At 44.7% G+C, this 26,096-nt stretch overlaps 1 protein-coding gene across 1 annotated transcript; it reads left to right on the top strand.

The window, feature by feature from the left end:
- The first annotated feature begins 240 nt into the window (after window positions 1-240).
- LOC106140473 (helicase domino) lies at window positions 241-25,987 on the top strand. The gene is made up of 12 exons (XM_060954799.1): window positions 241-795; window positions 8,081-8,650; window positions 9,215-9,355; window positions 10,632-12,579; window positions 14,600-14,816; window positions 15,247-15,496; window positions 15,643-16,083; window positions 16,190-16,432; window positions 16,572-16,763; window positions 23,613-23,651; window positions 23,736-24,725; window positions 25,748-25,987. Exons 1-12 carry the CDS (start codon window positions 736-738, stop codon window positions 25,976-25,978), a joined length of 5,322 nt encoding a protein of 1,773 aa, XP_060810782.1. The 5' UTR covers window positions 241-735; the 3' UTR covers window positions 25,979-25,987.
- The last annotated feature ends 109 nt before the right edge of the window (window positions 25,988-26,096 follow it).

The raw sequence follows: 26,096 nt of genomic DNA, 5'->3' as shown, positions 1-26,096 counted from the left end.
CACTTGTTCATTTAGTCGATAATATTTTATCGATGGATGAGCGAGTTAAGATAGTTTATTTCCTATTACAGTTTTATCTTATGTCCTTTTTTCCTCTACGACTTACTACTTTACCACAAAAATAGAGAAAGAGGAAAGTTGTGATTTAAAACTTGTATTGTTCAATATTTTTGATGGTGACGCGGGGTGCGACAGCTGGCGATTTCTATGGTTTAAGCCAAGGCGCATTTTCGTCAGTGACAGCTAGCAACACTGGAGGAAATTGGCGGAGGCAAAATCGATTTCCTATTCTGACTGCCATGAGAAAAATCAGAAATATTGTTTTATTTACGTTTTTGTGATAAATTTTACTGGTGCAATAGCAGTAAATTAAAACAGTGAATTATGATTATGATTCAGTTTTTGGATGCTACGATAAGCGTAGCGGTCTAGCGTTTGTTCGGATTTTCAATATGGCCGCCGAACAATTATTTTCATTTTCTGTTTACTGTAAATTAATTACAAAAGTGTGTAATAGTGTATTTAATACTGACAATAGTCTCAGAATTGAAAGCGTTAAAAACAGTGGTATATCTTGGCTCTGTTTATTTCTGTGACCTAAAAAATATAACAAACATTTGAAATTAATATGTACATAAAATACCAAGTATGTAATGTACTGAATTTCAATACTTTTGAGCAGTGAAGTGAATATTAGATTATAAGTATTACCATAATTAATCGCCATGTCACACCATGAGCGGTCGTGATGAGTCCACTGTGCTCCTTGGTGTCAATTCTACTCATCAGGTTATGGTAAGCCACTTTTTTATTTTTATGTAAAGTTTGAAAATTCATAACTAACTGCTCGAATAACAATTAATAACATTGAAGACAGGAAAAGTCTATGTCCGCGCTTTAGTAAACAAAGTGATTACTATAATTCATTTCGCTACCTATTTCTTTACTGACCGGCAGCTGATGTATTTAAATTTTCGAACTTCGCTTAATATTATTAATGTTTTCAACTAAGAATTTCAGTATGTGGTGTTTACCTTAAATGGTTTGCACATTTAGCAATTAAATTAATATATGTATTAGATTGTATGTCATTAATCAATGTAGCAAACAATGGTAGACCAATAAATAAAAAGTAAAAAGATATTAAGTTAATACTATTATTTATGATTTTTTGATATAGTGCATCCTATTTGTATATAAGTAATTGAATATTGGTATTAATGTTATCGAATATGGTTGCAAGAAGAGAAGAGGTGAGCTTATGCTCACCTCTTTTGTTAGGGGCATCAGTATGTGGTTGTGTCTATGTGAATAATTTATAAAAAAAATCCTAATGGCATGCATAACTAGTTCTGCATATTATTATCAAGTCCATGAACAACATTTTTGTTCTCAGTTTTCATAAACTTGCTTTCATTATATATTAACTGTTTCTATCACTTGTATGATGACGACTTGCAGCTTTATGTATAGACTAATGATAACATGGAACAGGCCATTGATTTGCTGAATCAGAACTTAAATGGTCTTCTAGATTGGTCTAATTGATTTGGCATTTCTGTTAATGTTAAAAAGTGTCAGGCTATAGTAGTAGGCAGCTTCTATCAGATTAATAATATTGACATTAACACTTTGCCACCGCTGCCATCTTTGACGGAACTATGATTGAGTTTAGTACAAATGTTAAAAACCTTAGCTTACATGTTGATACCAACTTACATTGGGATTCACACATTATTGCAACCAGTCTGAAAGTTTACAGTACTCTGCATGCAATGCTTAAAACATTTTCTTCCAACAAAGATGAAGATTATGCTTCTGCCTACAATTGATAATGCTGATGTGTGTTATCTGGATTTAACTGAAGAGCATCTCAACAAATAAGTATGTCTTCTTAACAATTGTATCAGGTTTATTTTCTGCCTTTTGAAGTATGATCATATTACTGAATATCCTGAATATCATTCTCAGCTAAAATGGCTCCCCATCCATAACCATAGAACATTCACATTTTATGTCAGCTCTATACCATTCTCCATAATCAGCTTGCCCCAGACTATGTTAAAAAAGACTTTCAACTATTAAGTTCTACTCAAAAAAGAAAACGTTCTTCAAATAAGTTAACTCTTGCTACCCCTTTTCACCATATAGGTTTTGCCTCCAATTCCTTCATCATTATGGCTGTTAGGCTCTGGAATTCACTTCCCAAGTCGTTCTAGTTTCAAATCACGGGTATACAGGTTTCTCTTGAATCGCGAGGGTGTTTAATACTGTGGTGACATTTCTACGCCACACAATAAATATCAATCAAAAACAGTACTGAATAACCTTAATCGTGCAAGCACAGATTTCACTGATTGAAGCATATATACAACCTACAACACAACATCGTCGAATCCGCGGTTCCCCAGGCGTCACACCTAGCCTGGCGGAAGATCTTCCCTTGGTGGCAGTTGAGCCGAATCATCGCTCCTGCTACAATATCTATAAGCCTTTTCACTCATTTCGATAATTGCTGCACCTATTCATTTATTTATATTGTTTATTTATTGTAGTTTTTATGTATGTATATTATAATTATTTTATTTTATATTTTGTGTAGGTATTTTTTTAGTTTGACCCCACATAAAGTTCTCTGTCAGACCCCATGGTTGACTAGTAGATAATGCATCTAGCATTAAGTCCGCCAACTGTGCTATACATTTGTATTTTGTGCAATGAAGTTTAAATAAATAAACATGTAGTATTGATAAGCATAGAAAAGTGAAATTAGAAATGAAATGCTGTGACTGGATAAGGCTTAGATGGTTTGGCTATAATATGGAGGGCTTTTTTTTATTTCACAATATTTCAAAATCTAGAAAACTGATTTATGTACTGTAAAAAGACATCATTATCAGCTAATACATACATACATACATACATAAAATCACGCCTCTTTCCCGGAGGGGTAGGCAGAGACTACCTCTTTCCACTTGCCATGATCTCTGCATACTTCTTTCGCTTCGTCCACATTCATAACTCTCTTCATACAAGCTCGGCGGTTTCGGGTACTTTTGACCTGACCCTTTACCAGGACGTCCTTAATTTGATCAAGATACGTTCGTCTAGGTCTTCCCACTCCGACCTTTCCCTCCACACTCTCCTTGTATATCTGCTTAGTCAACCTGCTTTCATTCATCCTCTCCACATGACCGAACCATCTTAACATACCCTTTTCTATTCCTGTAACTACATCTTCTTTCACATCACAACATTCCCTTATCACGCTGTTCCTTATCCTGTCACTCAATTTCACACCCATCATACTCCTTAACGCTCTCATTTCCACTGCATTTATTCTGCTTTCATGCTTCTTTTGCCATACCCAACTTTCACTCCCATACATTAATGTCGGGACCAACACGCCCCTGTGCACAGCCAGTCGAGCCTTTTTGGATAGTTTCTGACTGCTCATAAAGGCATGCAAAGCTCCATTCACCATGTTCCCCGCGTTCACTCTCCTTTCAATATCACTATCATACTTGCCATCTGATGTAAACTTTGATCCTAGATATACAAACTCTTTCACTTGCTCCACTTTTTCTCCTCCAATCAAAATATTACATGCTGTCATTTCTTTCTCCATTTCAAAAACCAGTGTTTTAGTTTTACTTACGTTCACTTTCATTCCTTTCTCTTTTAAAGCTTCATGCATACAGTTTACCATCTCCTGTAACTCCTCCGCTGATGACGCCAGTATAACCTGATCGTCGGCATAGAGCAGACATTTGACGAGTAACTCATTCATCCTTAATCCACTTTTAGACTCTTTCAAATCTGTCAAACAGCTATCCATAAATAGGTTGAACAGCCACGGTGACGCAACACATCCTTGCCTAACGCCTTTCTCAATCTTAAACCACTCAGTGTGCGCTCCGTTTATCCTGACACAAGCACTCGAATCCTCATATAAGGATTTCAGTGCTCGTATTAAGAGACTGCTCACCCCATGCATAGAAAGTGCTGACCACAATTCATTCCTCTCAACTCTGTCATAGGCCTTTTCCAGATCTACGAATGTGCAATAGACTTTTTGACTCTTGGCCAAAAACTTTTCGGCTATGCACCGCAAGGAAAAGACCTGATCAGTACATCCCATTCCCTTTCGAAATCCCGCTTGAGCATCCCATATTTTGTCATCAGTTTCATTCCTGACTCTATTAATCAATACCTTAGCATACAATTTGCCGACGACGCTAAGCAGGCTTATACCACGATAATTTTTGCAGTCCAGCTGTGACCCTTTTCCTTTGTAAAGTGGCACGATAACAGCCTTACACCAATCTTTTGGTACTCGGCCGCTTCTCCAACACAAATTGAAAAGGCAGTACAACTGACTAGCTACTACGCCTTTTCCTGCTTTAAGCATCTCGACCGACACTCTATCACACCCAGCAGCCTTTCCCGCTTTCATACTCTTAAGTGCTTCCACAATTTCGAACATTTCAATTTCGCCTTCCATCTCATTCTCTTTTTCTTCGCTATAGCAGAAATCTTTCTTATTTCCTTCCTTTTTTTCAAATAAACTTTCAAAATAGTCCTTCCATATCTTTAGTACACATTCTTCTCCTTTCACAACGCTACCATCCTGGCATCTGATCCTAGTCAGCTCTCTGGTTATAGTATTTCCTCGGGCTGACCTTACGGATTTCCAGAATACTTTCAGATTTGACTGAAAGTCTTCTGATAGCCTTTTATCAAAATCCTCTTTATACTCTTCTTTCTTTCTAATCACAGCTTTCTTAACCAAATCTTTCATTTTCTTATATTCCTTACGTGCTTCATTCACATCTTCATCTATAACCTCTTGCATTCTTAAGTTAGCTTTTGCTGCTAACAAATCCAGCCATGCTTTCTTCTTTAATCGCACAAGTTCTTGCACATCTTTACTCATCCACGCATTTTTGTGATTTTTTTACTTTCCTTCTTCTACTTACACCACACACTTCAACAGCTACTTTCACAATTCTTTCTTTAAATTCCTTCCATCCATCTTCAATATCGCTCATTTCATCTAAATCTTCAAATTCATCCTTCATTCTATTAATATACTTCTTACCTACATCCATATCTTGCAAATTTTCTACTTTTACTCTTTCCAAAGCGCTGGTTTGCTCCCTTACCCTGTGCCGCCAGCGATTGAAGATACCCCTTATCCGGGATATCAGCAGTAAATGGTCCGAGTCAATGCCAGCACCGCGATATGCACGGGTATCCAGCACTTTGTTCTTCAATCTTTCATCTACAATCACAAAGTCTATCATACTTTTTAAAATACCTTCCACTCTTGTGTAGGTGTGGATCTCTTTATGTTGAAACATTGAGTTCGACACAAAAAGATCCCACTCTAGACAAATTTCTAATACACTTCTTCCATTATCATTCACCTTTTCGTCACCAAACGCACCAAGCACCTTTTCATATCCATCACGCTTTACACCCACCCATCCATTAAAATCACCTAACATAATAATCTTCTCATTTGGCTTGGTAACTTTCAATACTTCTCTTACACTATTCCAGAACTCCTCGTTTTCGCTTTTTGCTGATGTTGTACCCCTCGAACCCACATCCCAAGGTGCATAAACACCTAGAACGAAGATCCGAGTGATTCCAACTTTCAGCCTAATCCATAGAAGACGAGGGCTGACACACTCATACTCATTCACGCACTCAGCCATTCGTGCAGAAAGAATTAGACCGACCCCTTGACAGCCTCGGCTGGTACTGGAAATTCCAGACCAATACGCCGTGTAAGGGCCGTGCTGCGTCGCGTCGCATCCTTTCCGCTTCGTTTCATTCACGCACAACACATCCAAACGTCTTTCATCCATCATCTGGCATACTTCCTCAATCTTATCCTTCATTCCTCCTCTTACATTCATCGTCGCAAAGCGGCTTTCAGCAGACCGCATACCGCTCCCGCCGGGAACGAGACGTGATGGGGTGCGGACACCATCGCCGCCATTTATATGCTTTTTAAGGTTCATAATGCGATTCCCACGAGACGCTAGGGAAAAATTTTGTCCGCCCCAGCAGAGCCCCGCATGCCAGGGTAAGGCTAGCCATTACCTGGGGGTCGCCCAACCCCATGGCGGAAGTGGCACGCTCGAGACTAGGCTCGCCCCTAGCCATGCATCCATCGGCGCGGCAGACCTTAGATTGGCAGGGATTTACATTAAAGAGGAATCCCAAGTCTATCCCTTAGTCGGCTCTTACGACATCCGTGGGAAAGAGATGGAGTGGTCCTATTCTTTTGTAATGGTGCCGGGAACCACACGGCTTCACATCAGCTAATTATTATTATTATTTTTTATTGTTAGCATTAAGATACTTGTGTAGTAATTAATTCTCAAAATCCACCTTTTAATTTACATTATTTTATTGCATATTAAATACATTATAGTTACCAAATACCTATATTTTGTAACACATGGTGGAACTTAGGTAATTAATAATCATGTTACATCAAATATACTACTCTGTCAAGAAAGTAGCAGGAAAAGATCAATAATACACAAACTGTTTGTTATTCATCCAAATTTATTTTATCACCTTCAAAATATGCTCCTTTAGAAACGATACACTTACGCCAACGAATAATCCAATCATCAAAACATTTTTTAAACGCTGTTTCCGGAATTGAGGTCAGTTCTCGCCGCGAATTCTTTTTTATGTCTTCTACCGATTGAAAACGGGTGCCACGAAGTGGTAATTTGAGTTTAGGAAAAAGAAAAAAGTCGGCTGGAGCCATATCTGGTGAATATGGTGGTTGCTCGATGGTATTTGTTGAGTGTTTGGTTAAAAATTCGTTCACAATGATGGCCTTGTGCGAAGGTGCATTATCATGGTGCAAAATCCAAGAATTTTCTTTCCACAAATCTGGCCTTTTTCGTCGGATTTGCTCTCTTAAACGCCGCATAACACTCAAATAATATTCCTTATTTACCGTTTGACCTTCCGGCAAGAATTCCGAGTGCACAACACCGCGATAGTCAAAGAAAACAGTCAACATGACTTTGACTTTTGAACGACTTTGGCGTGGTTTTTTCGGTTTCGGTTCAGTTGGAAGGCGCCACTCCGAAGCTTGTTGACTAGTTTGCATGTCAAACTCGTAAACCCACGTCTCGTCACCAGTAACAATGCGTTTCATGAATGTTGGGTCGGAATTGACTCGTTCTAGCATGTCCTCAGCGATTCTCATGCGATTGAGTTTTTGAAAAAAATTCAGGTCTTTTGGGACTAGCCGAGCGGCAACATGTTTCATACCCAAATTATTAGTTAAAATGGTACGGATCGACTCGTGAGATACAGAAAGTTCGGTGGCTATCTCTCTTAAAGTTGAATGAGGATTTTCAGTCACTATTTCCTTCACTTTTGCGATGTTAACTTCAGTTGCAGACGTTGATGGCCTACCAGAGCGAGGCAAATCTTCCATCACATCTCGACCGCTTTTGAACGCTTTGTACCACTCATAAGCACGAGTTTTTGATAAAGTCGATTCACCGTAAGCCTTCTGTAACATTTTCAGTGACTCCGAACACGATATTCCATTGGCAATGCAAAATTTAAGACAAACTCTTTGTTCGATGTTTTTATCCATTATGAAATTAGCAATACACACTAGATATGATATAACTAAAAATAGCACTGTGTTTAATGTAAACAACAGATGCAACTCAAACTCCGCGCCAAAATGGAAAACAGTTGTGCCAATCTAACAACAACAAAAAAAACAAAAATTTGAATTTGGAACCATAAATAAATAATCCGTTCCCGATACTTTTCTGACTGAATGTATGTAGATATCCGTATTTATACAACTTTGTCTATGAGATGTTACTTTGCCACTTATTATCCACCCTAATGTTGTGTTTTGGGCGATCCAGTTCCAAAGGGTGATTTGAGGAGACCTTCTCTAATAATGTTGCTGTAAACCTCAACGCTTCTTTGCCCCGATTAATTTATTTAAATTAATTTATATATGTACCTATTGATGAGACACTCTGAAAACTGATTTATTTTAAAACATAAACAGGGTGTGGAACGTGTCGTGTCGGGCTGCGGCAGCGCGGGCGGTGGGGCGGCCACGCTCAACGGCGCCGCTCCCGACCGCCGCGACGAGCCGCCGCGCAAGAAGCTCAAGATGTCGCCCGAGGACATCCACGCACTGCGCACGCGCATTCTCGAATGCGAGGCGCTGCGACAGAAGAACTTGCGGGAGAGAATCACGGAGCAGCTGAGCGAGCTGTACTTCCTGCAGGCGGGCGGCAACATGATGGACTACGCGGCATGGCGCAAGCGGCCACCGGCGCCGCAGCTCCAGGCCTTCCTGGAGGCGCGCCGGCCCGCGGTCGCAGCGCCGCCCGCGCCGCCGCCCGCGCCCGCGCCCGCGGACGAGGCGCTGGAGAAGGCCAAGCAGGAGGCGGTGGTGGCGCGGCGCGTGGCCGAGCTGGCGCGCGCGGGGCTGTGGGCGGAGCGCCGCCTGCCGCGCGTGCTGGAGCCGCCGCGCGCGAAGACGCACTGGGACTACCTGCTGGAGGAGATGGCTTGGCTCGCGCAAGACTTCGCTCATGAGCGCAAGTGGAAGAAGCAGGCCGCCAAGAAGGTTCTACATTTATTATATTTTCTTACAGACTTTAGTATCCCCTTAACTTGGATTTTAATGAAATGATATGTCAATAAAGAAAACATAGACACCTATGTATGTCCAACATACATTTATATAAATTACACTTCGGGAAAACTGAAGGACCACATTCAGAGTGGGTGGCTTAATGATGGCATTAAGGTTCAGATAGTGAGTGGTGGAGAGCCCATCACCTAAGAATCCCAAGTCGTGCTTGACTCTTAGAATCCACACTGGAGAAGAAGCAGCTGACACACTTACTATTTTTTTTTCTGCTAACAGAACACGATGAAAGCTTCAAGGAAGAAGTAAAGAATACACACTACATCAGATTGCATTTAAACAGAGTTTTGCAGTTAAACAGCCATAAGAATACCCATAATTTTGTCATGTTTGTGTTTATTCAAATTTCATTTAATCTGTCCAGTGGCTTCGCCGTGAAAACGTTACAGATGGATGAGATCTCTAAAACTGAAATCAAAAAGAGCGAAAATGTAACCTGTAGATGTTTTCTTTGTTCTCAAGATTTTGGAATGCTTTCAGTGTGCTCGAGCTGTACAGAAATATTTCCAAGACAAAGCTATGGCTGCACAGAAAGCAGAAAAAGCGCAAGAGTTACAATTACGAAAAATAGCAGCATTTGCGGCGAAGGAGATTAGGACGTTTTGGTCAAATGTAGAAAAGGTTTGTTTTATCGCATTTTGTATTTAATGGTAATTCACATAACATTTATTTTGATACCATAACATGCATGTATGTACCTATATGTAATTGTGCTATGTATTATGAAAAGTGGCATGGTTTTTGAAGTTTTTGAATTTGTTTTTGAATTGATAAATAAAGATAAAATATGTACACACTGTACAAATTATGTCAAGCTCGGGCCACACATGTTTATCATTAATATAATCCTCCGTGCTGTAATAGGCTTCCTTACAAAGCTCATCTTTAATGTACTTTTTGAATTTTCTATCATTAATTTTAAGAAACCTTTTTGGCAATTTATTATAAAATCTTATATAATTTATCAGAAATGATAAATATAATAATAATGCCAGCTGATGCGCTGGGATTAACAACTTATAATGGTTCCACAGAGATTAACTAATACATTCACCTACTTTTTGAAAGAGTAAGTTTTTCCCAACATGCTTAATGTTTTCGAATATGTATTGGGATAGCAATTTTAAAATATTTTGGTTTTTGGAAAATTTGCTTAGATAAGAAAATATCTTTGTTTTATAGACCATAAATAAATAGCTTGAATTTCCCTTTTTTTAAGTACAGTAGAATCCGTTTAGTACGACTTCGCATATAACAACCAACCGTTTTTAGCGACGCAACTATAGACATATGTTTGGTTTCGTATCGAGCCACTATGAAAGTACATTCGTTTATTACGACTCCGCTTATAACGACCGACCGCTTTTAACGACGGAATTCAACGCACATTGTCCGGTTATAACGACGTGCGTCGACGTGTTTACAAACAAATCTAAGTTATAGGTACATAATAGAAGCTATCCCCGCCCCGCGCACCTACCTAGCCCATGCATCGCGGACTGTCTGTTTTGTTTATGTTACATTTCCTAATTTGCGGGTGACAAGTGAGTGCGCGTACTAAAATGGCTAAGCGAAAAAGTTTCTCTATTGAAGAAAAAAGTTTTATTTTACAACGTTTAGAAGCTGGCGAGTCGAATGTAACTATTGCGAAGGAAATAAATATTTTTAATTCAATGTTTTTTTTTGTCTGTTAGTCACCTTAATACGTATTAATACGTATGTACATAAATTTTGTATATGATTATTAAAAAAAAAATGATTGTTTAGTACGACTTCCGGTTATTACGACGTAATATCACTGGTCCCTTGACCGTCGTTATAACCGGATTCCACTGTAGGTCGAAAAAAATGTTATCTTTGATTGCGCATGATCGTGACGGTGTGATGTCGGTTGCAGCTGGTGGAGTGGAAGCGCGTGAAGCGAGTGGAGCGCGCGCGCAAGGAGGCGCTGGACGAGCAGCTCAGCTACATCGTGGACCGCACCGAGCGCTACTCGCGCCAGCTGGCCGCCAACCTGCACGCGCCGCGCGCCGCCTCCGACGACGAGTTCCAGCCGCTCGCCGGCTCCAGCGACGACGAGGAGACCATCGCCGCGGCCGAGCGCGACGCGCCGCCCGACCACCGCGACGAGCTGGACGCGCTGCGGCGCGAGTCCCGCCTGGCGCTCGCCGACCTGCTGCCGCCCGGCTACCTGGCGCAGCCCTACCACTCGCCGCCGCCCTCCGACTACGCGGCCGACGACGACTCCGCCGACGACGAGACCACCATCGCCGAGCAGGAACGCGCCGAGAGCCCGCGCGACGCCGAGGACGAGCTGGCTGCGCTGCGCCGCGAGGCCGACCTGTCGGTGGACGAGCTGCGGCGCGAGTACGCCGGCGCCGCGCCGCCCGCCGCGCCCGCCGCGCCCGACTCGGACGACGACTCCGACTCCGTGTCGTCCGCCTCGTCCTCGTCCTCGAGCGCGTCCGACGCGCTGGAGACGCTGGTGGAGGCGCCCCCGGCCGGCGGCACGAGCAGCGCGGGCGGCTCGGAGCGCGTGCAGGCGTGGGCGGAGCTGGCGGCCTCGCTGCAGCCCACGGGCACCACGCTGTCGGACACGGCGGTGGGCACGCCGGTGCCGCGCCTGCTGAAGCACCCGCTGCGCGAGTACCAGCACGTGGGGCTGCACTGGCTGGCCACCATGCACGCGCGCGCGCTCAACGGGATCCTGGCGGACGAGATGGGGCTCGGCAAGACCATCCAGACCATCGCGCTGCTGGCGCACCTCGCCGAGCGCGGCTGCTGGGGGCCGCACCTGGTGGTCGCGCCCACCTCCGTCGTGCTCAACTGGGAGATGGAGTTCAAGAAGTGGTGTCCCGCGTTCAAGATCCTCACTTATTACGGGACAATCAAAGAGCGCAAATTGAAGCGTGTCGGTTGGACGAAAGCGAACTCTTTTCACGTGTGCATAACCTCTTACAAACTCGTAGTGCAGGATCATCAAAGTTTTAGACGAAAACGTTGGAAATATCTTATTCTGGATGAAGCTCAGAACATAAAAAATTTCAAATCTCAAAGGTGGCAAATGTTGCTCAATTTCCAAACGGAGCGGCGGTTGCTGCTGACGGGCACGCCGCTGCAGAACAGCCTGCTCGAGCTGTGGTCGCTCATGCACTTCCTGATGCCGGACGTGTTCGCGTCGCACTCCGAGTTCCGCGAGTGGTTCGGCGAGCTCGGCGCCGAGCACGACCGCAACGACGCGCTCGTGCGGCGCCTGCACGAGGTGCTGCGGCCCTTCCTGCTGCGGCGGCTCAAGGCGGACGTGGAGCGCCAGATGCCGCGCAAGTACGAGCACGTGCTGCTGTGCCGGCTCGCCAAGCGCCAGCGCTGCCTCTACGACGACTTCATGGCGCGCGCGCGCACCAAGGAGAGCCTCGCGTCCGGCAACCTGCTCAGCGTCATCAACGTGCTCATGCAGCTGCGCAAGGTGTGCAACCACCCCGACCTGTTCGAGCCGCGGCCCGTGTGCTCGCCGCTGGCGCTGCCCGCGCTGCGGCTGCTGGTGCCCGCGCTGGCGCTGGCGGCGGGCGCGGGCGCGCGCGCGGCGCTGGCGGCGCGGCTGGGCGGCGACCTGGCCTCGCTGGAGGCGGCGGGCGCGGGCGCGTTCGCGGCGCACCGCGCGCGGCACCTGGCGCCGCCGCGCCGGCTGCTGGAGGAGGGCGGGCCGCGCGCGGTGCCGCGCCCGCCGCCCGCCGCGCTGCGGCTGCACCTGCGGCTGGTGGCGCGCGCGGGCCCGCACGCCGCGCCCGCGCCCGCGCCGCCGCGGCCGCTCTCCGTGGCGCACCCGCCGCCGCTACACAACAACGGTTAGTTCACACTTTTATCCTACTACTATTATAAAGGCGAAAGTTTGTATGGATGTATGGATGTTTGTTACTCTTTCACGCAAAAACTACTGAACCGATTACCATGAAATTTGGTATGTAGGTAGCTGAAGACCCAGAATAACACATAGGCTACTTTATATCCCAGAGTTCCCGCGGGATTGATAGGATTTCCATGCGGACGAAGTCGCGGGCGGCCTCTAGTTATCAATATTTATTAGTTATATCAACTACCTATGAGACGGCAAAAGTGCATAGATAAGGATGGTTCTTAGTTTATTTAAATAAATATATTAAATTAAAAATTCCGTGTGGTTCCCGGCACTAATACAAAAAAGAATAAGACCACTCCATCTCTTTCCCATGGATGTCGTAAAAGGCGTCTAAGGGATAGGCTTACAAACTTGGGATTCATTATTAGGCGATGGGCTAGCAACCTGTCACTATTTGAATCTCAATTCTATCATTAAGCCATATAGCTGAACGTGGCCTTCAATCTTTTCAAGACTGTTGGCTCTGTCTACCCCGCTAAGGATATAGACGTGACCGTATGTATGTATGTTTGTATGTATGAATATCAATATTACTATCACAAAAATTGTTACACGAATTAGTTGTTCAATCCATACATATAATAAAACTGTAACTGAACTTTGTCGGTACATTGAAGATATTTAAGAAAAAAATTATATGGGGTCTTTTTAGGGTCAATAGAAGCCAAAACAATTTTTTTTTTTATATTTGTCTGTCTGTCTGTAAGTTTGTACGCGCATCACGCAAAATCTTCCAAACGGATCTGAACGAAATTCTGCACAGATATAGTTAGTAACCTGGATTAGAATATAGGCTACTTTTTATCCTGAAATTCTATCCCAAGGGGATGAAATAGGGGATGCTAGTTTGTATGGACCTTCGTCATTTGTGAATCGATATAAAAAGCTATAAATAATTAATTATTATACTTATTATGATGATTTAAAAAAATGATAAAAAAATTAGCATTTTATTGATTTAATTCATTGTGCTTTGTTTATTGATTTAGTTCCCGTGGTTTAGATATTTATTTTTTGACAACCCGATACGAGTTGGCGCCTCATGAGAGTTTTTAATGAGAAAAGAGATATTTATAGAAATAACACGATTGTAGCTGGCAAAATTTTTAATTAATTAATAAATTAAAAATTCTTTTTTTCATTGATTTAGTTTCGCCAGTACTTACCGTTTCACCACATCTTTGAGAAGATTATACTAATTATACTAATATTGTTTGTTTAGTTAGCGCACTGGCAGCTTATAAAAAAAGTTAATTTTTAAGAGATGAGTGTCAATTGTTTTTTTTTCACATTACCCACACAAAAGTTAGACAAGATAGAAGTCACGTTTTATTTTATGTTTATTTCAATGTTTTAAGTTTTATTTTACAATATATTACCTTTACAAATAATAGTGAGTTTTTAATTAACCAAATATTATAAAGCTGAAGAGCTTGTTTGTTTGTTTGAACGCGCTAATCTTAACGACTACTTCGAATTGAAAAAATATTTTTGTGTTGAATGGACCATTTATCGAGGAGGGCTTTAGGCTATATAACATTACGCTGCAATTATAAGGAGCAAAGAAATAATGGAAAATGTAAAAAAAACTGACAAAATTATTCATCCTTGAGGGCTTCAATTATGCCCAAAATAACTATTCCACGCGGACTTAGTCGCGGGCACAGCTAGTAGCGAAATAATTCTGTCTATTTTTAGTCCTAACTGTCGTCTTGAATTGATAAATTTTTGAAATATAGACATCATAGCAGGATTTACATACCGTGGAAGTATTTAAGGACACTGCGCACGTAAGAACAGGACAGCACTTTAATCAGTTTAATCGTATTTAAATTTAAGGGATTTATTAACACAGCAACTTCAAATAGAGTGCATATTGAAGAAAATTTGAAAGTAAAATAGATGAGAACGTGTTTGTTAATTATAACGTTTGGGACCGGTGTGTGCAGCGAGCGCGGCGCCCCCGGCGAGCAGCCGCGCGGCGGCGCGGCTGGAGGCGCGGCGGCGCGGCGCGCTGCGGCGGCTGGCGGCCAGCAACGAGCGGCGCTGCTGGCGGCTGCCGCTGCTGGGCGCCGACCTGCGCGCCGCGCTGGCCGTGCGCGCGCCGCCCGTGCCCGCGCCCGGCCTCGCCGAGCGGCTGCAGCAGCTGCACCACGTCATACACAGGTAACTAACTGCTCTAAACCAACTTCTTGATGCTCAATTTGGAAAAGGTAAAGTACTTAAAAAAAAACTTGACACAAAGAAAGTTCTGTTCATTTCATTGTCTTCCGTATTTTTTTTTTCTTTAGAAATAGTTTAGACATAATTTTTTGCATTTCCGTAATACACGCCTATTAAATCGGTTTTAAACATAATCTAAAAATTATGCTTTCAATTGTAAAACACATTACATTGTATTACGTTTACGGTGTTACGATGGGTAGTCATATCTAGAAACTGAGTCATTTGAAATGGAATAATAAACTAAGTGTCTAATAGAGTTAAGATTGATTTATGTATATTCTTTTAAAAACGTCGTGAGATATCGATTATTGGAGTGTGATACTCGTAATGTACAAATGCAAACGGCATATGTTGAGCACGGGACGCACAGTTTCAGCGTGTGCTGCAGCGCGGCGCGCGCGAGCACGCCGCAGCTGGCGGCGGGCGCGGGCGCGGGCGCGCGCGGCTGGCGGCGCGCGGCGGCGCGGCTGGAGCGGCAGGCGGCGCCGCCCGCGCGCCGGCTGCTGGCGCTGCTGCACGCGCCCGCCTCGCGCCAGGCCGTGGCCTTCCCGCACCCCGCCCTGCTGCAGTACGACTGCGGCAAGCTGCAGACGCTCGACGAGCTGCTCAGGACGCTCAAGGTCATTATGCACTCTACTTATGACCATACTAAATGCAAAATAAATGAAGAAGAAATATTCAAATTAAACGATGGTTACTACTGTTACGTATATACACAGTAGATGGTCATACTGAGGAATGACATTGGCAATGTATTGAGTTGCAGGCGGGCAAGCACCGCGTGCTGATCTTCACGCAGATGACGCGCGTGCTGGACGTGCTGGAGGGCTTCCTGTCGCTGCACGGGCACACGTACCTGCGGCTGGACGGCGCCACGCGCGTGGAGCGGCGCCAGGCGCTCGTGGACCGCTTCAACGCGGACGCGCGCGTGTTCGCCTTCATCCTGTCCACGCGCTCGGGCGGCGTGGGGCTCAACCTCACGGGCGCCGACTGCGTCGTGTTCTACGACTCGGACTGGAACCCCACCATGGACGCGCAGGCGCAGGACCGCTGCCACCGCATCGGGCAGACGCGCGACGTGCACGTGTACCGGCTGGTCACGGCCGCCACGGTGGAGGAGAACATCCTGCGCAAGGCCGAGCAGAAGCGCGCGCTCGGCCACCTCGCCATCGAGCACGGCAACTTCACCACCTCGTACCTCAAGGCGGTCAGTGCACATTCTGTTTCAATCCTGTTTATGATTTAGACGCGGGTGTGACAAACTTCTTTTGTAATTTTGCAAGATGTATTTATTGTTGTGTTGTCATTTATAGAGCAATATCAAAGAACTGTTCGGTGCCGAGGCGACGCCGAGCTCGCCGCCGAGCGCAGGGAGCAACACCAACGCGGGCGAGCTGGAGTCCGCGCTGGCGGCCGCGGAGGACGAGGCGGACGCGGCGGCGGCGTTGGCGGCGCGGGCGGAGCAGCAGGGCGAGCTGGCCGAGTTCGACGAGACGCTGCCGCTGCGCGACGACGAGCGCGAGGACCGCGCCGAGACCGACGCGCTCATGAAGCAGGTGAGCAATGCGGACCGTTACAGCAACATGGAACCTTTGACGGGACATTGCACTAGTGTCCCGTATATATTTATTTATTCATAGAACCTTATTCCGTAACGTAACCGCATGATTAAAGCGGCGCGTGTTCCGTTGACAGTTGACGCCCATCGAGAAGTACGCGATGCGCGTGGTGGAGAGCAGCGAGGCGGCGACGCAGGCGGAGAGCGCGGCGCTGGGCGAGATGCGGCGGCAGCTGCGCGAGTGGGAGAGCGCGCGGCGGCAGCTGCGCGAGCGCGACGCCGAGCCCGAGCCCGAGCTCACGTACGAGCGCCTGCCCGCCGCCGCCCAGGTGCGCCCCCGCCGCCGCGCGCGCGCGCCCCCCTCGCCGCCGCCCTCCCCGCCGCCCGCGCCCCCGCCGCCGCCCGCGCCCGCCCCCGCGCCGCGCACGCGCTCGCGGGGCGCGGTGCACATCGACCTGTGGCGGCTGGACGGGCGGCCGCTGCGGAACGGCACGCTGGACTCGTGGCTGACGAAGGGGGACGCGCGACCCCGAGACGATAATAAATGATTGCGAACACACCTGTGCGTTTTATATTCCTGACGTTTCGGTGCCGCTCGATACTCGCCCGTAAATGCTTGATGTCGCGTCGGACGCGTGGGCCGAACGTCAGGAGTGTAACTCGCAAGCATTTACGGACGAGCTCGGGCCGCCGTCCCGCCCCGTCCCCGCCCCGGCCCCGTGAGGCGAGACGATGACCACGCGACCATTACACAATACGTATCTATCCATACTTTGTTTTCCTGAATATAGTCTAATCGTCTCGTCTCACAATGAAACTAAATAAATAATTTAAAAATAGTTCCATAAAATTTTAAACTCTCACGAAAATTTTACTTGCTGTCGTAATCTGAATTACAAAGAATTTAAGCTGGAAATATGAGGCAAATAAAAATGACCATCAGGTGAACTAAGATTTCCTGAAACTCCTGCGGAAATGGAAATTATCGAGATATTCGATGTACGCAGGCGTACTTTACATAGATAGATAAAACTCTTTATTGCATCATAAGAGTAAAACAGCACAAAACAGATAGAGATGGTACAAAGGCGGACTTATCGCTAATGCAATCTTTTCCAGTCAACCTTAAGTTACCAATATAGAAATTTGAAAAGCAGAATATATTGCACGTTAGATAAAATACGTTGGAGCTCTCACCATAGCGCGGATCGTTGATTGAAACTTGAACCGCAAATACATAAAACTGGCAACATTGCTCACGAAGCCACGATCAGAAATTTATTGCCTGTACGATACAATTTGACGATAAATTTGGAAGCCGGGTGGTTAACAACCTTACACTTTAACACGAGTGCCAATTTTTTTTGAATATTGATTTTATTATACAAGTTTCCGGTAGATTAGGACGATGAAATAGTTCAGTCGATGGCGTCGGCCCTTAGCCGGTTAGAAGTGACATCCAGTCGCGCAGAACCGTACGCTCCGACCACAAGCCCGCAGACGGGCGGTTTCAATACAGGGTATTTATTCTGGTATTCAGGGTACACCAGAGATTGAAGCCAGACTTAGTTATTTAAATTTACCCGGTGGAACACGCGGGAATCATCTCACAACCTTTCGTCCCAAGGTATTAAAATGCGGCAGTTTTTCTGCATTGGAAGTGACACTAAACTTTGGTGTTGTAAAACCAAAAGATATGAAAATTATTAACCCTTTGAACGCCGCAAGAAAAACCGACAAACGTGTCACCGAAGCCACGGCTACTTTTTGCGAAAACGGCGGCACTTTGAGGATAGGGTTGGGTAAATTGTTATCGAAAATATATTAAAACAAAAATGGATCTTATTTATTATTTCTTAATTTTCCACCGTTACCACAAATATACAATTAACAATTCAATGCAAATATCTACATATATATACACACAAAAAAAAACTTATTACTTCTTAAAATGACATCGATTTTTGCACATCACTAGGCGACACCTTTAGTCGACCGTGGCATCTGTCCTTTACGTAGATAATTTTTGAAATTAATAGTAATGTGAAAAAGATAGATAAAATTATTTTAGTAGTTAATTTCGTACGCGCGGAGTGAACGGTTATTCAGTGAAGCTGGGCTTATATATCAGCCACTGCGAAATCGCCTTACGGGAGAGAAGGCAGCAAAATTACTATTCTTAAAATATAATATACCTTTGTTTAAATTTGAATATTGAATAAACCGAAAAAACAAAAAAATATATAAGTAGATTTACCAGTAATATTTTAGTTTGTAGTTTAGTCGTTTTTGGTGTACCTACCGCTAAATTGTTAAATAATAAAAAAAACTTACTATGACACTTCAATCTAACCTAAAAACCTACCTAACCTTCCTAGCATTCGCACTCGCATTCCCACATTCGCGTTCGCGAATGCGACGAAAGTGACATTCGTGACATCCCTAATCACGATATATTTTATTATTTTTATACCCACATCTTGTAAGCACTAGTCGATAAATTGCATTCGCTTCTGACGTCACAAGCGGGCGCTTTAAGGTGTCCGTGGCGTATTGGTAACGTTAATTGTAAAATTATCTAGAAACGTCCTTAATTTTATCGATACCATGAAGGTATATTAATATTATATTGACATTTTAGGAAAAAAAAAGTAATAATTTCGTAACTTTATAATTATTTATAATGCTAAGTACAAATTTAGAGGTTTAGGAAATGAATATTGCAGTTGGCGAGATACAATAAAAAAACTCTTAGATACGTAACTTTTATCTATTACCTACTTATTTCAGAAATACATTGAATGGTATTGATTGTTCTTCGTCAGTTTCTTCTCCTTCACTTCGCTCCTGATTGGTACACATTCAATCACCAAAATTTGTGGATAAACATAAACATTAGAACGTTTGTTTTCCGGTAAACGCTCTTATTCAAAAGCCACCAACTTTGCAAAGTCTTCGTTCCTTTTATCAGACGGTCTTCAACGTCGAAATTAACTTAAATGGTAGGTACGATCGCGTTCATATCTGCAGTCATAGTTTTAAAATTCTTACGGGTTAAAATAGCGTGCACTGTGGTTCCACTAGATACACACACACATGCATATTAAAAAGAATAAATATTCCTTCAAATGAATACGGTCTTTAATACCAATGATTACTAAGTAAAAGAGTTTATTATTCTATGGCATATAACATAACAAAACAGAAAGAGACGGTAATCAACGATGGCCGAACTGGGCCCGATAATTGTCGATCGAAATATCATCGTCTCTCATTATTTGCATAAGATTTGCCTATAGAGGGAAGCCTGCGACTGCCAGACTTATGTCATTTTAATAAGGTTGAAAGATTGTCTGCACACGACCCTAACATAGGTTGTGGTTCCTTTGAAAGTTATTGGGTAGCAATTTTATTACTTCGTGTGAGCAAGTGAGATCTAAGATATATTAGATAAACTCGCTTGCTCACACTCGCTTGTTCTAGTTACTAGCGTTACTTGGATTCCGAAGTTATTCAAGGATTTTTTTGTCTATTTTAGTGTTATTGACAATTTTTAATGTTTCAAGGTGCCATCTGAACTAAGTAACTGACTAACTAACTAACTGATATCTAAGAATTACAATACCCGTGTTTTCAAACACGGAAATCAGCAAGAAATATTAAACAAGAGGGAGCAAAATAAAACATTCAATAATTAAAATTAGTAAATTTTATTGAAACAGTTTACCTATAGTTTTATTTACATATTGATGATTATATAAAGCTATACATATATAGTATATTACACTAATTGTATCATCCACTTATCTCCTGTTATTAAGGTTACAGCTTAATTATTCGTTTTCATAAAGAAAAGATATTGAAGCTGTCCTTAAAATACTATCTAAGTAATTAGTACTTTTAATATAAATTGGTAGAACCTTTCACGCACTATATGGACTCGATGCACAGGGCAGTTGTCTTGCACAAATGATATTGTTGGCATATCATCAATCGGATAAATACACCGCACAGTTGGTAACATGGTTTCTTGCAGCACTTGCACATAATGAGGTCCAGCAGGTCCAGCAGCACTCATCCAGACCCACATATTTACAGAGATGTGTCCAGACTCCATATTTGGCACAATATTTTTTTCTTCATACCGAGTTGCATTTCTTCGCCATAAATAAATGAAGTCTACCATGTTGTGATGACATAAAATAAACGAACTTTCCGTCCGTAAATATCGCTTTTTTCCAGTCAAAATCCAAATACTGCCGAGCAAATTCTAAACGTTTTTGCTTATTTATTACTGATAAATACGGCTTTCTTGCTGGCTGTCTGTGGTGTAGTCCCTCACGGTGCAAACACAAAACAGTAACCACTGATGTGTCGAACTGTTCCGCAAATATTCTGGTCGGTATGAAGCCATTATTTTCGTACTGTTCCACCATGGATCTCCGCTGTGTGGCGTGTCGCTGTGTTGATTAGCGGACGACTTTTTTTTTTTCACTACCCTCTTCTTGATGGCGGGTTACCCAACTTGTTGTTTATTGTGTTATTAGTGTGAATGTGTGAGTGATAGCAGCGGTGCAAGCTATAAAGTTTTGCGAACTATGACTGCAATTATGAACGCGACCGTACTTGTAAAAAAATACAATTTCCCATCACTACGCGACACTTAAAGAGGTCGTCGGCGCTACGTAATAGTCTATTTTCATTAAATTTTAGGTAATTGTAAATTAAGCTATGAATGGATGGCTTTATATTTTCTCTTCATTCCGCCTAGGTTAAACCAAACTTTGACGAATAATCAAGCTACCTACCGTTATTATTTCAGTGAGCTAAGTACAAAAGTGAAATGTTTTTTTGTTTGAATGTGGTGCGAATTTGGACTACTTATGAAGTCGTTGGCGTTTCAGGAAAGATTCCGCTGGACGCCTAAAGTTGTCCACGACGTTCAAAGGGTTAAGTTATGTTCAAATTAAGGATTTTGAACTGAAAAACAAAAATGAGGCCACACACAGTCCTGAACAAGTTTTGCAGGAATGTGAATATTATATCTAGAACTAGCTTCGCTCCCGTGGTAATTTACCTGTCATTTGTACAATCCAATACTTGGCTTTGAGACGCTAGTTCCTTTGGTGGCGAAATCAAAAAAACCAGTGAAATTGGATCTACAGAATATGTTGCATGAAAAAACACTTAAGTATAGTTAATAATTAAAGAGAAGCCAAAGCGCAATCTAAATAAAAATAACAAACAACGCCATCTAATGACAGGTTGAGGAACTAAACTTATAAGGAACAATTTTTAAAACTTATACATCATTCCTAAAGGTCTATTCTGTGTATCAAATTTAGATTTAAATTGGTTAAGTAGTTTTTGAGTTCACGCCTCTTTCCCGGAGGGGTAGGCAGAGACTACCTATTTCCACTTGCCACGATCTCTGCCTACTTCCTTCGCTTCATCCACATTCATCACTCTTCATGCACGCTCGGTGGTTTCGGGTACTCTTGACCTGACCCTTTACCAGGACGTCCTTAATTTGATCAAGATACGTTCGTCTAGGTCTTCCCACTCCGACCTTTCCCTCCACACTCTCCTTGTATATCTGCTTAGTCAACCTGCTTTCATTCATCCTCTCCACATGACCAAACCATCCTAACATACCCTTTTCTATTCCTGTAACTACATCTTCTTTCATATCACAACATTCCCTTATCACGCTGTTCCTTATCCGGTCACTCAATTTCACACCCATCATACTCCTTAACGCTCTCATTTCCACTGCATTTATTCTGCTTTCGTGCTTCTTTTGCCATACCCAACTTTATCTGCCATACATTAATGTCGGGACCAACACGCCCCTATGCTCAGCCAGTCGAGTCTTTTTGGATAGTTTCTGATTGCTCATAAAGGCATGCAAAGCTCCATTTACCATGTTCCCCGCGTTCACTCTCCTTTCAATATTACTATCACACTTGCCATCTGATGTAAACTTTGATCCTAGATATACAAACTCATTCACTTGCTCAACTTTTTCTCCTCCAATCAAAATATTACATGCTGTCATTTCTTTCTCCATTTCAAAAACCAATGTTTTATTTTTATTCCTTTCTCTTTCAAAGCTTCATGCATACAGTTTACCATTTCCTGTAACTCTTCCGCTGATGACGCCAGTATAACTAACACTTTCATACTCTTTCAAATCTGTCAAACAACTATGTATCCATAAATAGGTTGAACAGCAACACATCCTTGCCTAACGCCTTCCTCAATCTTAAATCTTAAAAGTCAGTGTGCGCTCCGTTTATCCTGACACAATCCTCATATATGGATTTCAGTGCTCTAATTAAGAGACTGCTCACCCCATGCATAGAAAGTGCTGACCACAATTCATTCCTCTCAACTCTGTCATAGGCCTTTTCCATATCCACGAATGAACAATAGACTTTTTGACTCTGGCCAAAAACTTTTCGGCTATGCATCGCAATGAAAGGACCTGATCCGTACATCCCATACCCTTTCGAAATCCCGCTTGAGCATCCCATTCATTCCTGACTCTATTAATCAATACCTTAGCATACAATTTGTCGACGGCGCTTAGCAGGCTTATACCACGATAATTTTTGCGGTCCAGCTGTGACCCTTTTCCTTTGTAAAGTGGCACGATAACAGCCTTACACCAATCTTTTGGTACTCGGCCGCTTCTCCGACACAAATTGAAAAGGCAGTACAACTGACTAGCTATTACGCCTTTTCCTGCTTTTAGTATCTCGACCCACACTCCATACCCAGCAGCCTTGCCCGCTTTCATACTATTAAGTGCTTCCACAATTTCGAAAATCTCAATTTCGCCTTCCATCTCATTCTCTTTTTCTTCGCTATAGCAAAAATCTTTAATACTTATTTCCTTCCTTTTGCTTTCTTTATTATTAGTGTGTATATAGGCGCCGTACAAAATCTTTAAGGTGGAAAACATGGACGGACATGTTGTGTTCGCTCCGAGAAGAGTGGCAACTTCATGCTATATTTTGTTGCTCTCGTTGTCTGTTGCTCAGCCAGTTAGCGGACCAAATATTAAGAGTCATAAGCCGAATTATCATCACGATTCCTCACACTAGTAGTGCTCTGTAGCAACTCGCCCTACAAAGTGTATTTGGTTTAATCGAATCCGTATGTGATTTTCGCAGGTGTGGATCAATATTAACGGCGGCCCCGAGACCATGCCGGTAAGTACATTTCATTAAGTATTTTGTTTCAGCGATCACTCGGCTTCATGATGTGTGTGAATCGACAACGTTTCTGTCCCGCAGATGTGGAGTCCGCCGACGCCGCCCTCCGGCGACGGCGACGTGTACTGCGAGAGCTGGGCGCTGGCGCTCTACCGCCGCGGCGCCGCGCCCGACGCGCTGCTGCCGCCCGCGCGCGCCCGCGACGGCCGCGCCGCGCGCTCGCCCCGCCGCGCGCGCGCCGCGCCCCGCGCGCCCCCCGCGCCGCCCTCGCTGTTCGAGCGCGCCGGGCCGCGGCCGCGCGCCCGCCCGCGCCTGCCCGCCGCGCCCGCCGCGCCCGCCGCGCCCGACTGGGGCGCCTGCGAGGACGCCGCGCTGCGCCGCGCGCTGCGCCTGCAGCGCCTGCCCGCCGAGCCGCCCGCCGCGCGCGCGCCCAACTGGGACTGGGCCAGCGACGCGGTGAGCGACGTGGCGCGCGTGTACCGCTCGGCGCGCGCCTGCCGCGACCGCCACGACGCGCTGGCCGACCCCGAGCGCGCGCGCCGCAAGCACCGCCGCGCGGCCGCGCGCCGCCGCGCCGACGACGACGCCGCGCGCCCGCCGCTCGCGCGCTTCGAGGCGATGCGCGAGGCGGCCGAGCGCCGCAGAGCCGCTCCCAAGCGCCGTCTGGACGACCCGCAGCAACCTAATCCTAAACACGCGGCGCTGCTCGCCGACCACGGCGTCGATTACGAGGCGCCGCCCTCGCCCATGGAAGTGGCGTCGCGCCGCGCCGAACGTATCGCCAAAGAGAAATTGAAGACGACCCCGGCCGGCCCCAGCGCCGCGCCGCCCGCCGCGCAGCCGCAGCGCATCGTGGTGGCCACGCACGCGGCGCACGCGTCGCACGCGGCGGCGCAGGCGGCGAAGACGGAAGCCGTGCGGCGCGCCAAGGTGGCGGTGTCGGCGCCGGCCGCCGTGGCGGTGAGCGTGGCGGCCAGCGCGGCGGGCGCGCCGCAGCTCCTGTACCGACAGCAGCAAGCACTGGCCGCGAGGCAGCTGAAGATTTTACATGCCGGAGCCGCACATGGCCAGGTTACTTTAGTTTTTATATTTATATTCAGTATCATATTAACTAATTTCGGCGCGCAACTCGCTGGCTTACATTGTCATTTAATGTGAAATCCCGCGGGAACAGTATGTTCTTCCGGGATGAATATACCCAAATCCTTCTTTACTAATAAACTAGTTGTTGCCCGCGACTTTGATCGTCGGCAATCTTAATGCATAAAATCTGACCCTGAATAGAAGAAAATAGATATAGACTAGCATAAATAAGTCACTCAAAGATTTGTGTCATACTTTCAAATCCATACATATCTATAATTAAATCTATATCTAACCGATGCAAACTTGATATTGCCAAAAAATATGATTTTTAGAATTTCTGTCTGTCTTGTTTGTACTCGCGTCAAGCCATGGGAGGTTATCAGATATGTTAGGCTTAGACCAATTTAAAAATTGGTATATGAACATTTCTACCTCCACCCCTCCTCCTTATAGGAGGTAGTACCGGGATCATCTTTTTTGTATTAAGATCGTCAGTGAACATTTAGCAGAACGAAGTCATGGCAGAGATCGGAATAGGTAGATTGATTTTATGTACTTGCATCATGAATTACCATAGAAAGCATAACATAGATAAGCCTCTTTTCCGGGATTCCATTTCAGTACTTACACTTACAGTAAACTACATTGTCCGCGGGTAACATACGAATACAATTTACGCGAACGAAGTCGGGGGAAACAGCTACCACTAATATATTTTTCATCCCACTTGTAAAAATTCCGGAAAAAATCTTAATAATTTACAAATCCGCAATCCCGGACGGAGGCATGTCCATATTAATATATACGTTTCAGTTCGTTGACCCCAATTCAATCTACCTATTCCGATCTTTAGTCATGAGCGACATTTAGTACAATATATTAGCATACAAGATTTGCGTTTGCTTGAAATATACTTGAACACGCATATGTTCACGATATTTATAATTTTAATATATTCATAATTATTCAAATACAAATAGAAAAAATGACTTAATATTTATACGCAGGCAACAACCGTGAGCGTTAGCGGGGGCGGCGACGCGAGCGGCGCGGCGTTGCGTGCTCTGCAGCTCCGCCGCGCCGCGCCGCTCGCCGCGTCCGCCGCGCCGCACTCCGCGCCGCACGCCGCGCCGCTCGCCGCGCCCGCGCCGCGGCTGCTCGCGCGGCACTCGCACGTGCTCGTCACGCAGCTGGCGCCCGCCCAGCCCGCGCCCCGCCCGCCTGAACCTAGACAATAAACAATACTATATGACAATTATCACTTTGTTTTATTCTGATCGAAGCTTCCCACATCTACATACCTCGCAAGTAGATACTGCAGTGACATGTAACAGCAACACGTAATTTCTAACTTCT

This window comes from Amyelois transitella, chromosome 5 (genome assembly GCF_032362555.1).
Source record: "Amyelois transitella isolate CPQ chromosome 5, ilAmyTran1.1, whole genome shotgun sequence".
Classification (NCBI taxonomy): domain Eukaryota; kingdom Metazoa; phylum Arthropoda; class Insecta; order Lepidoptera; family Pyralidae; genus Amyelois; species Amyelois transitella.
This window is presented reverse-complemented; position numbering and strand designations above follow the sequence as displayed.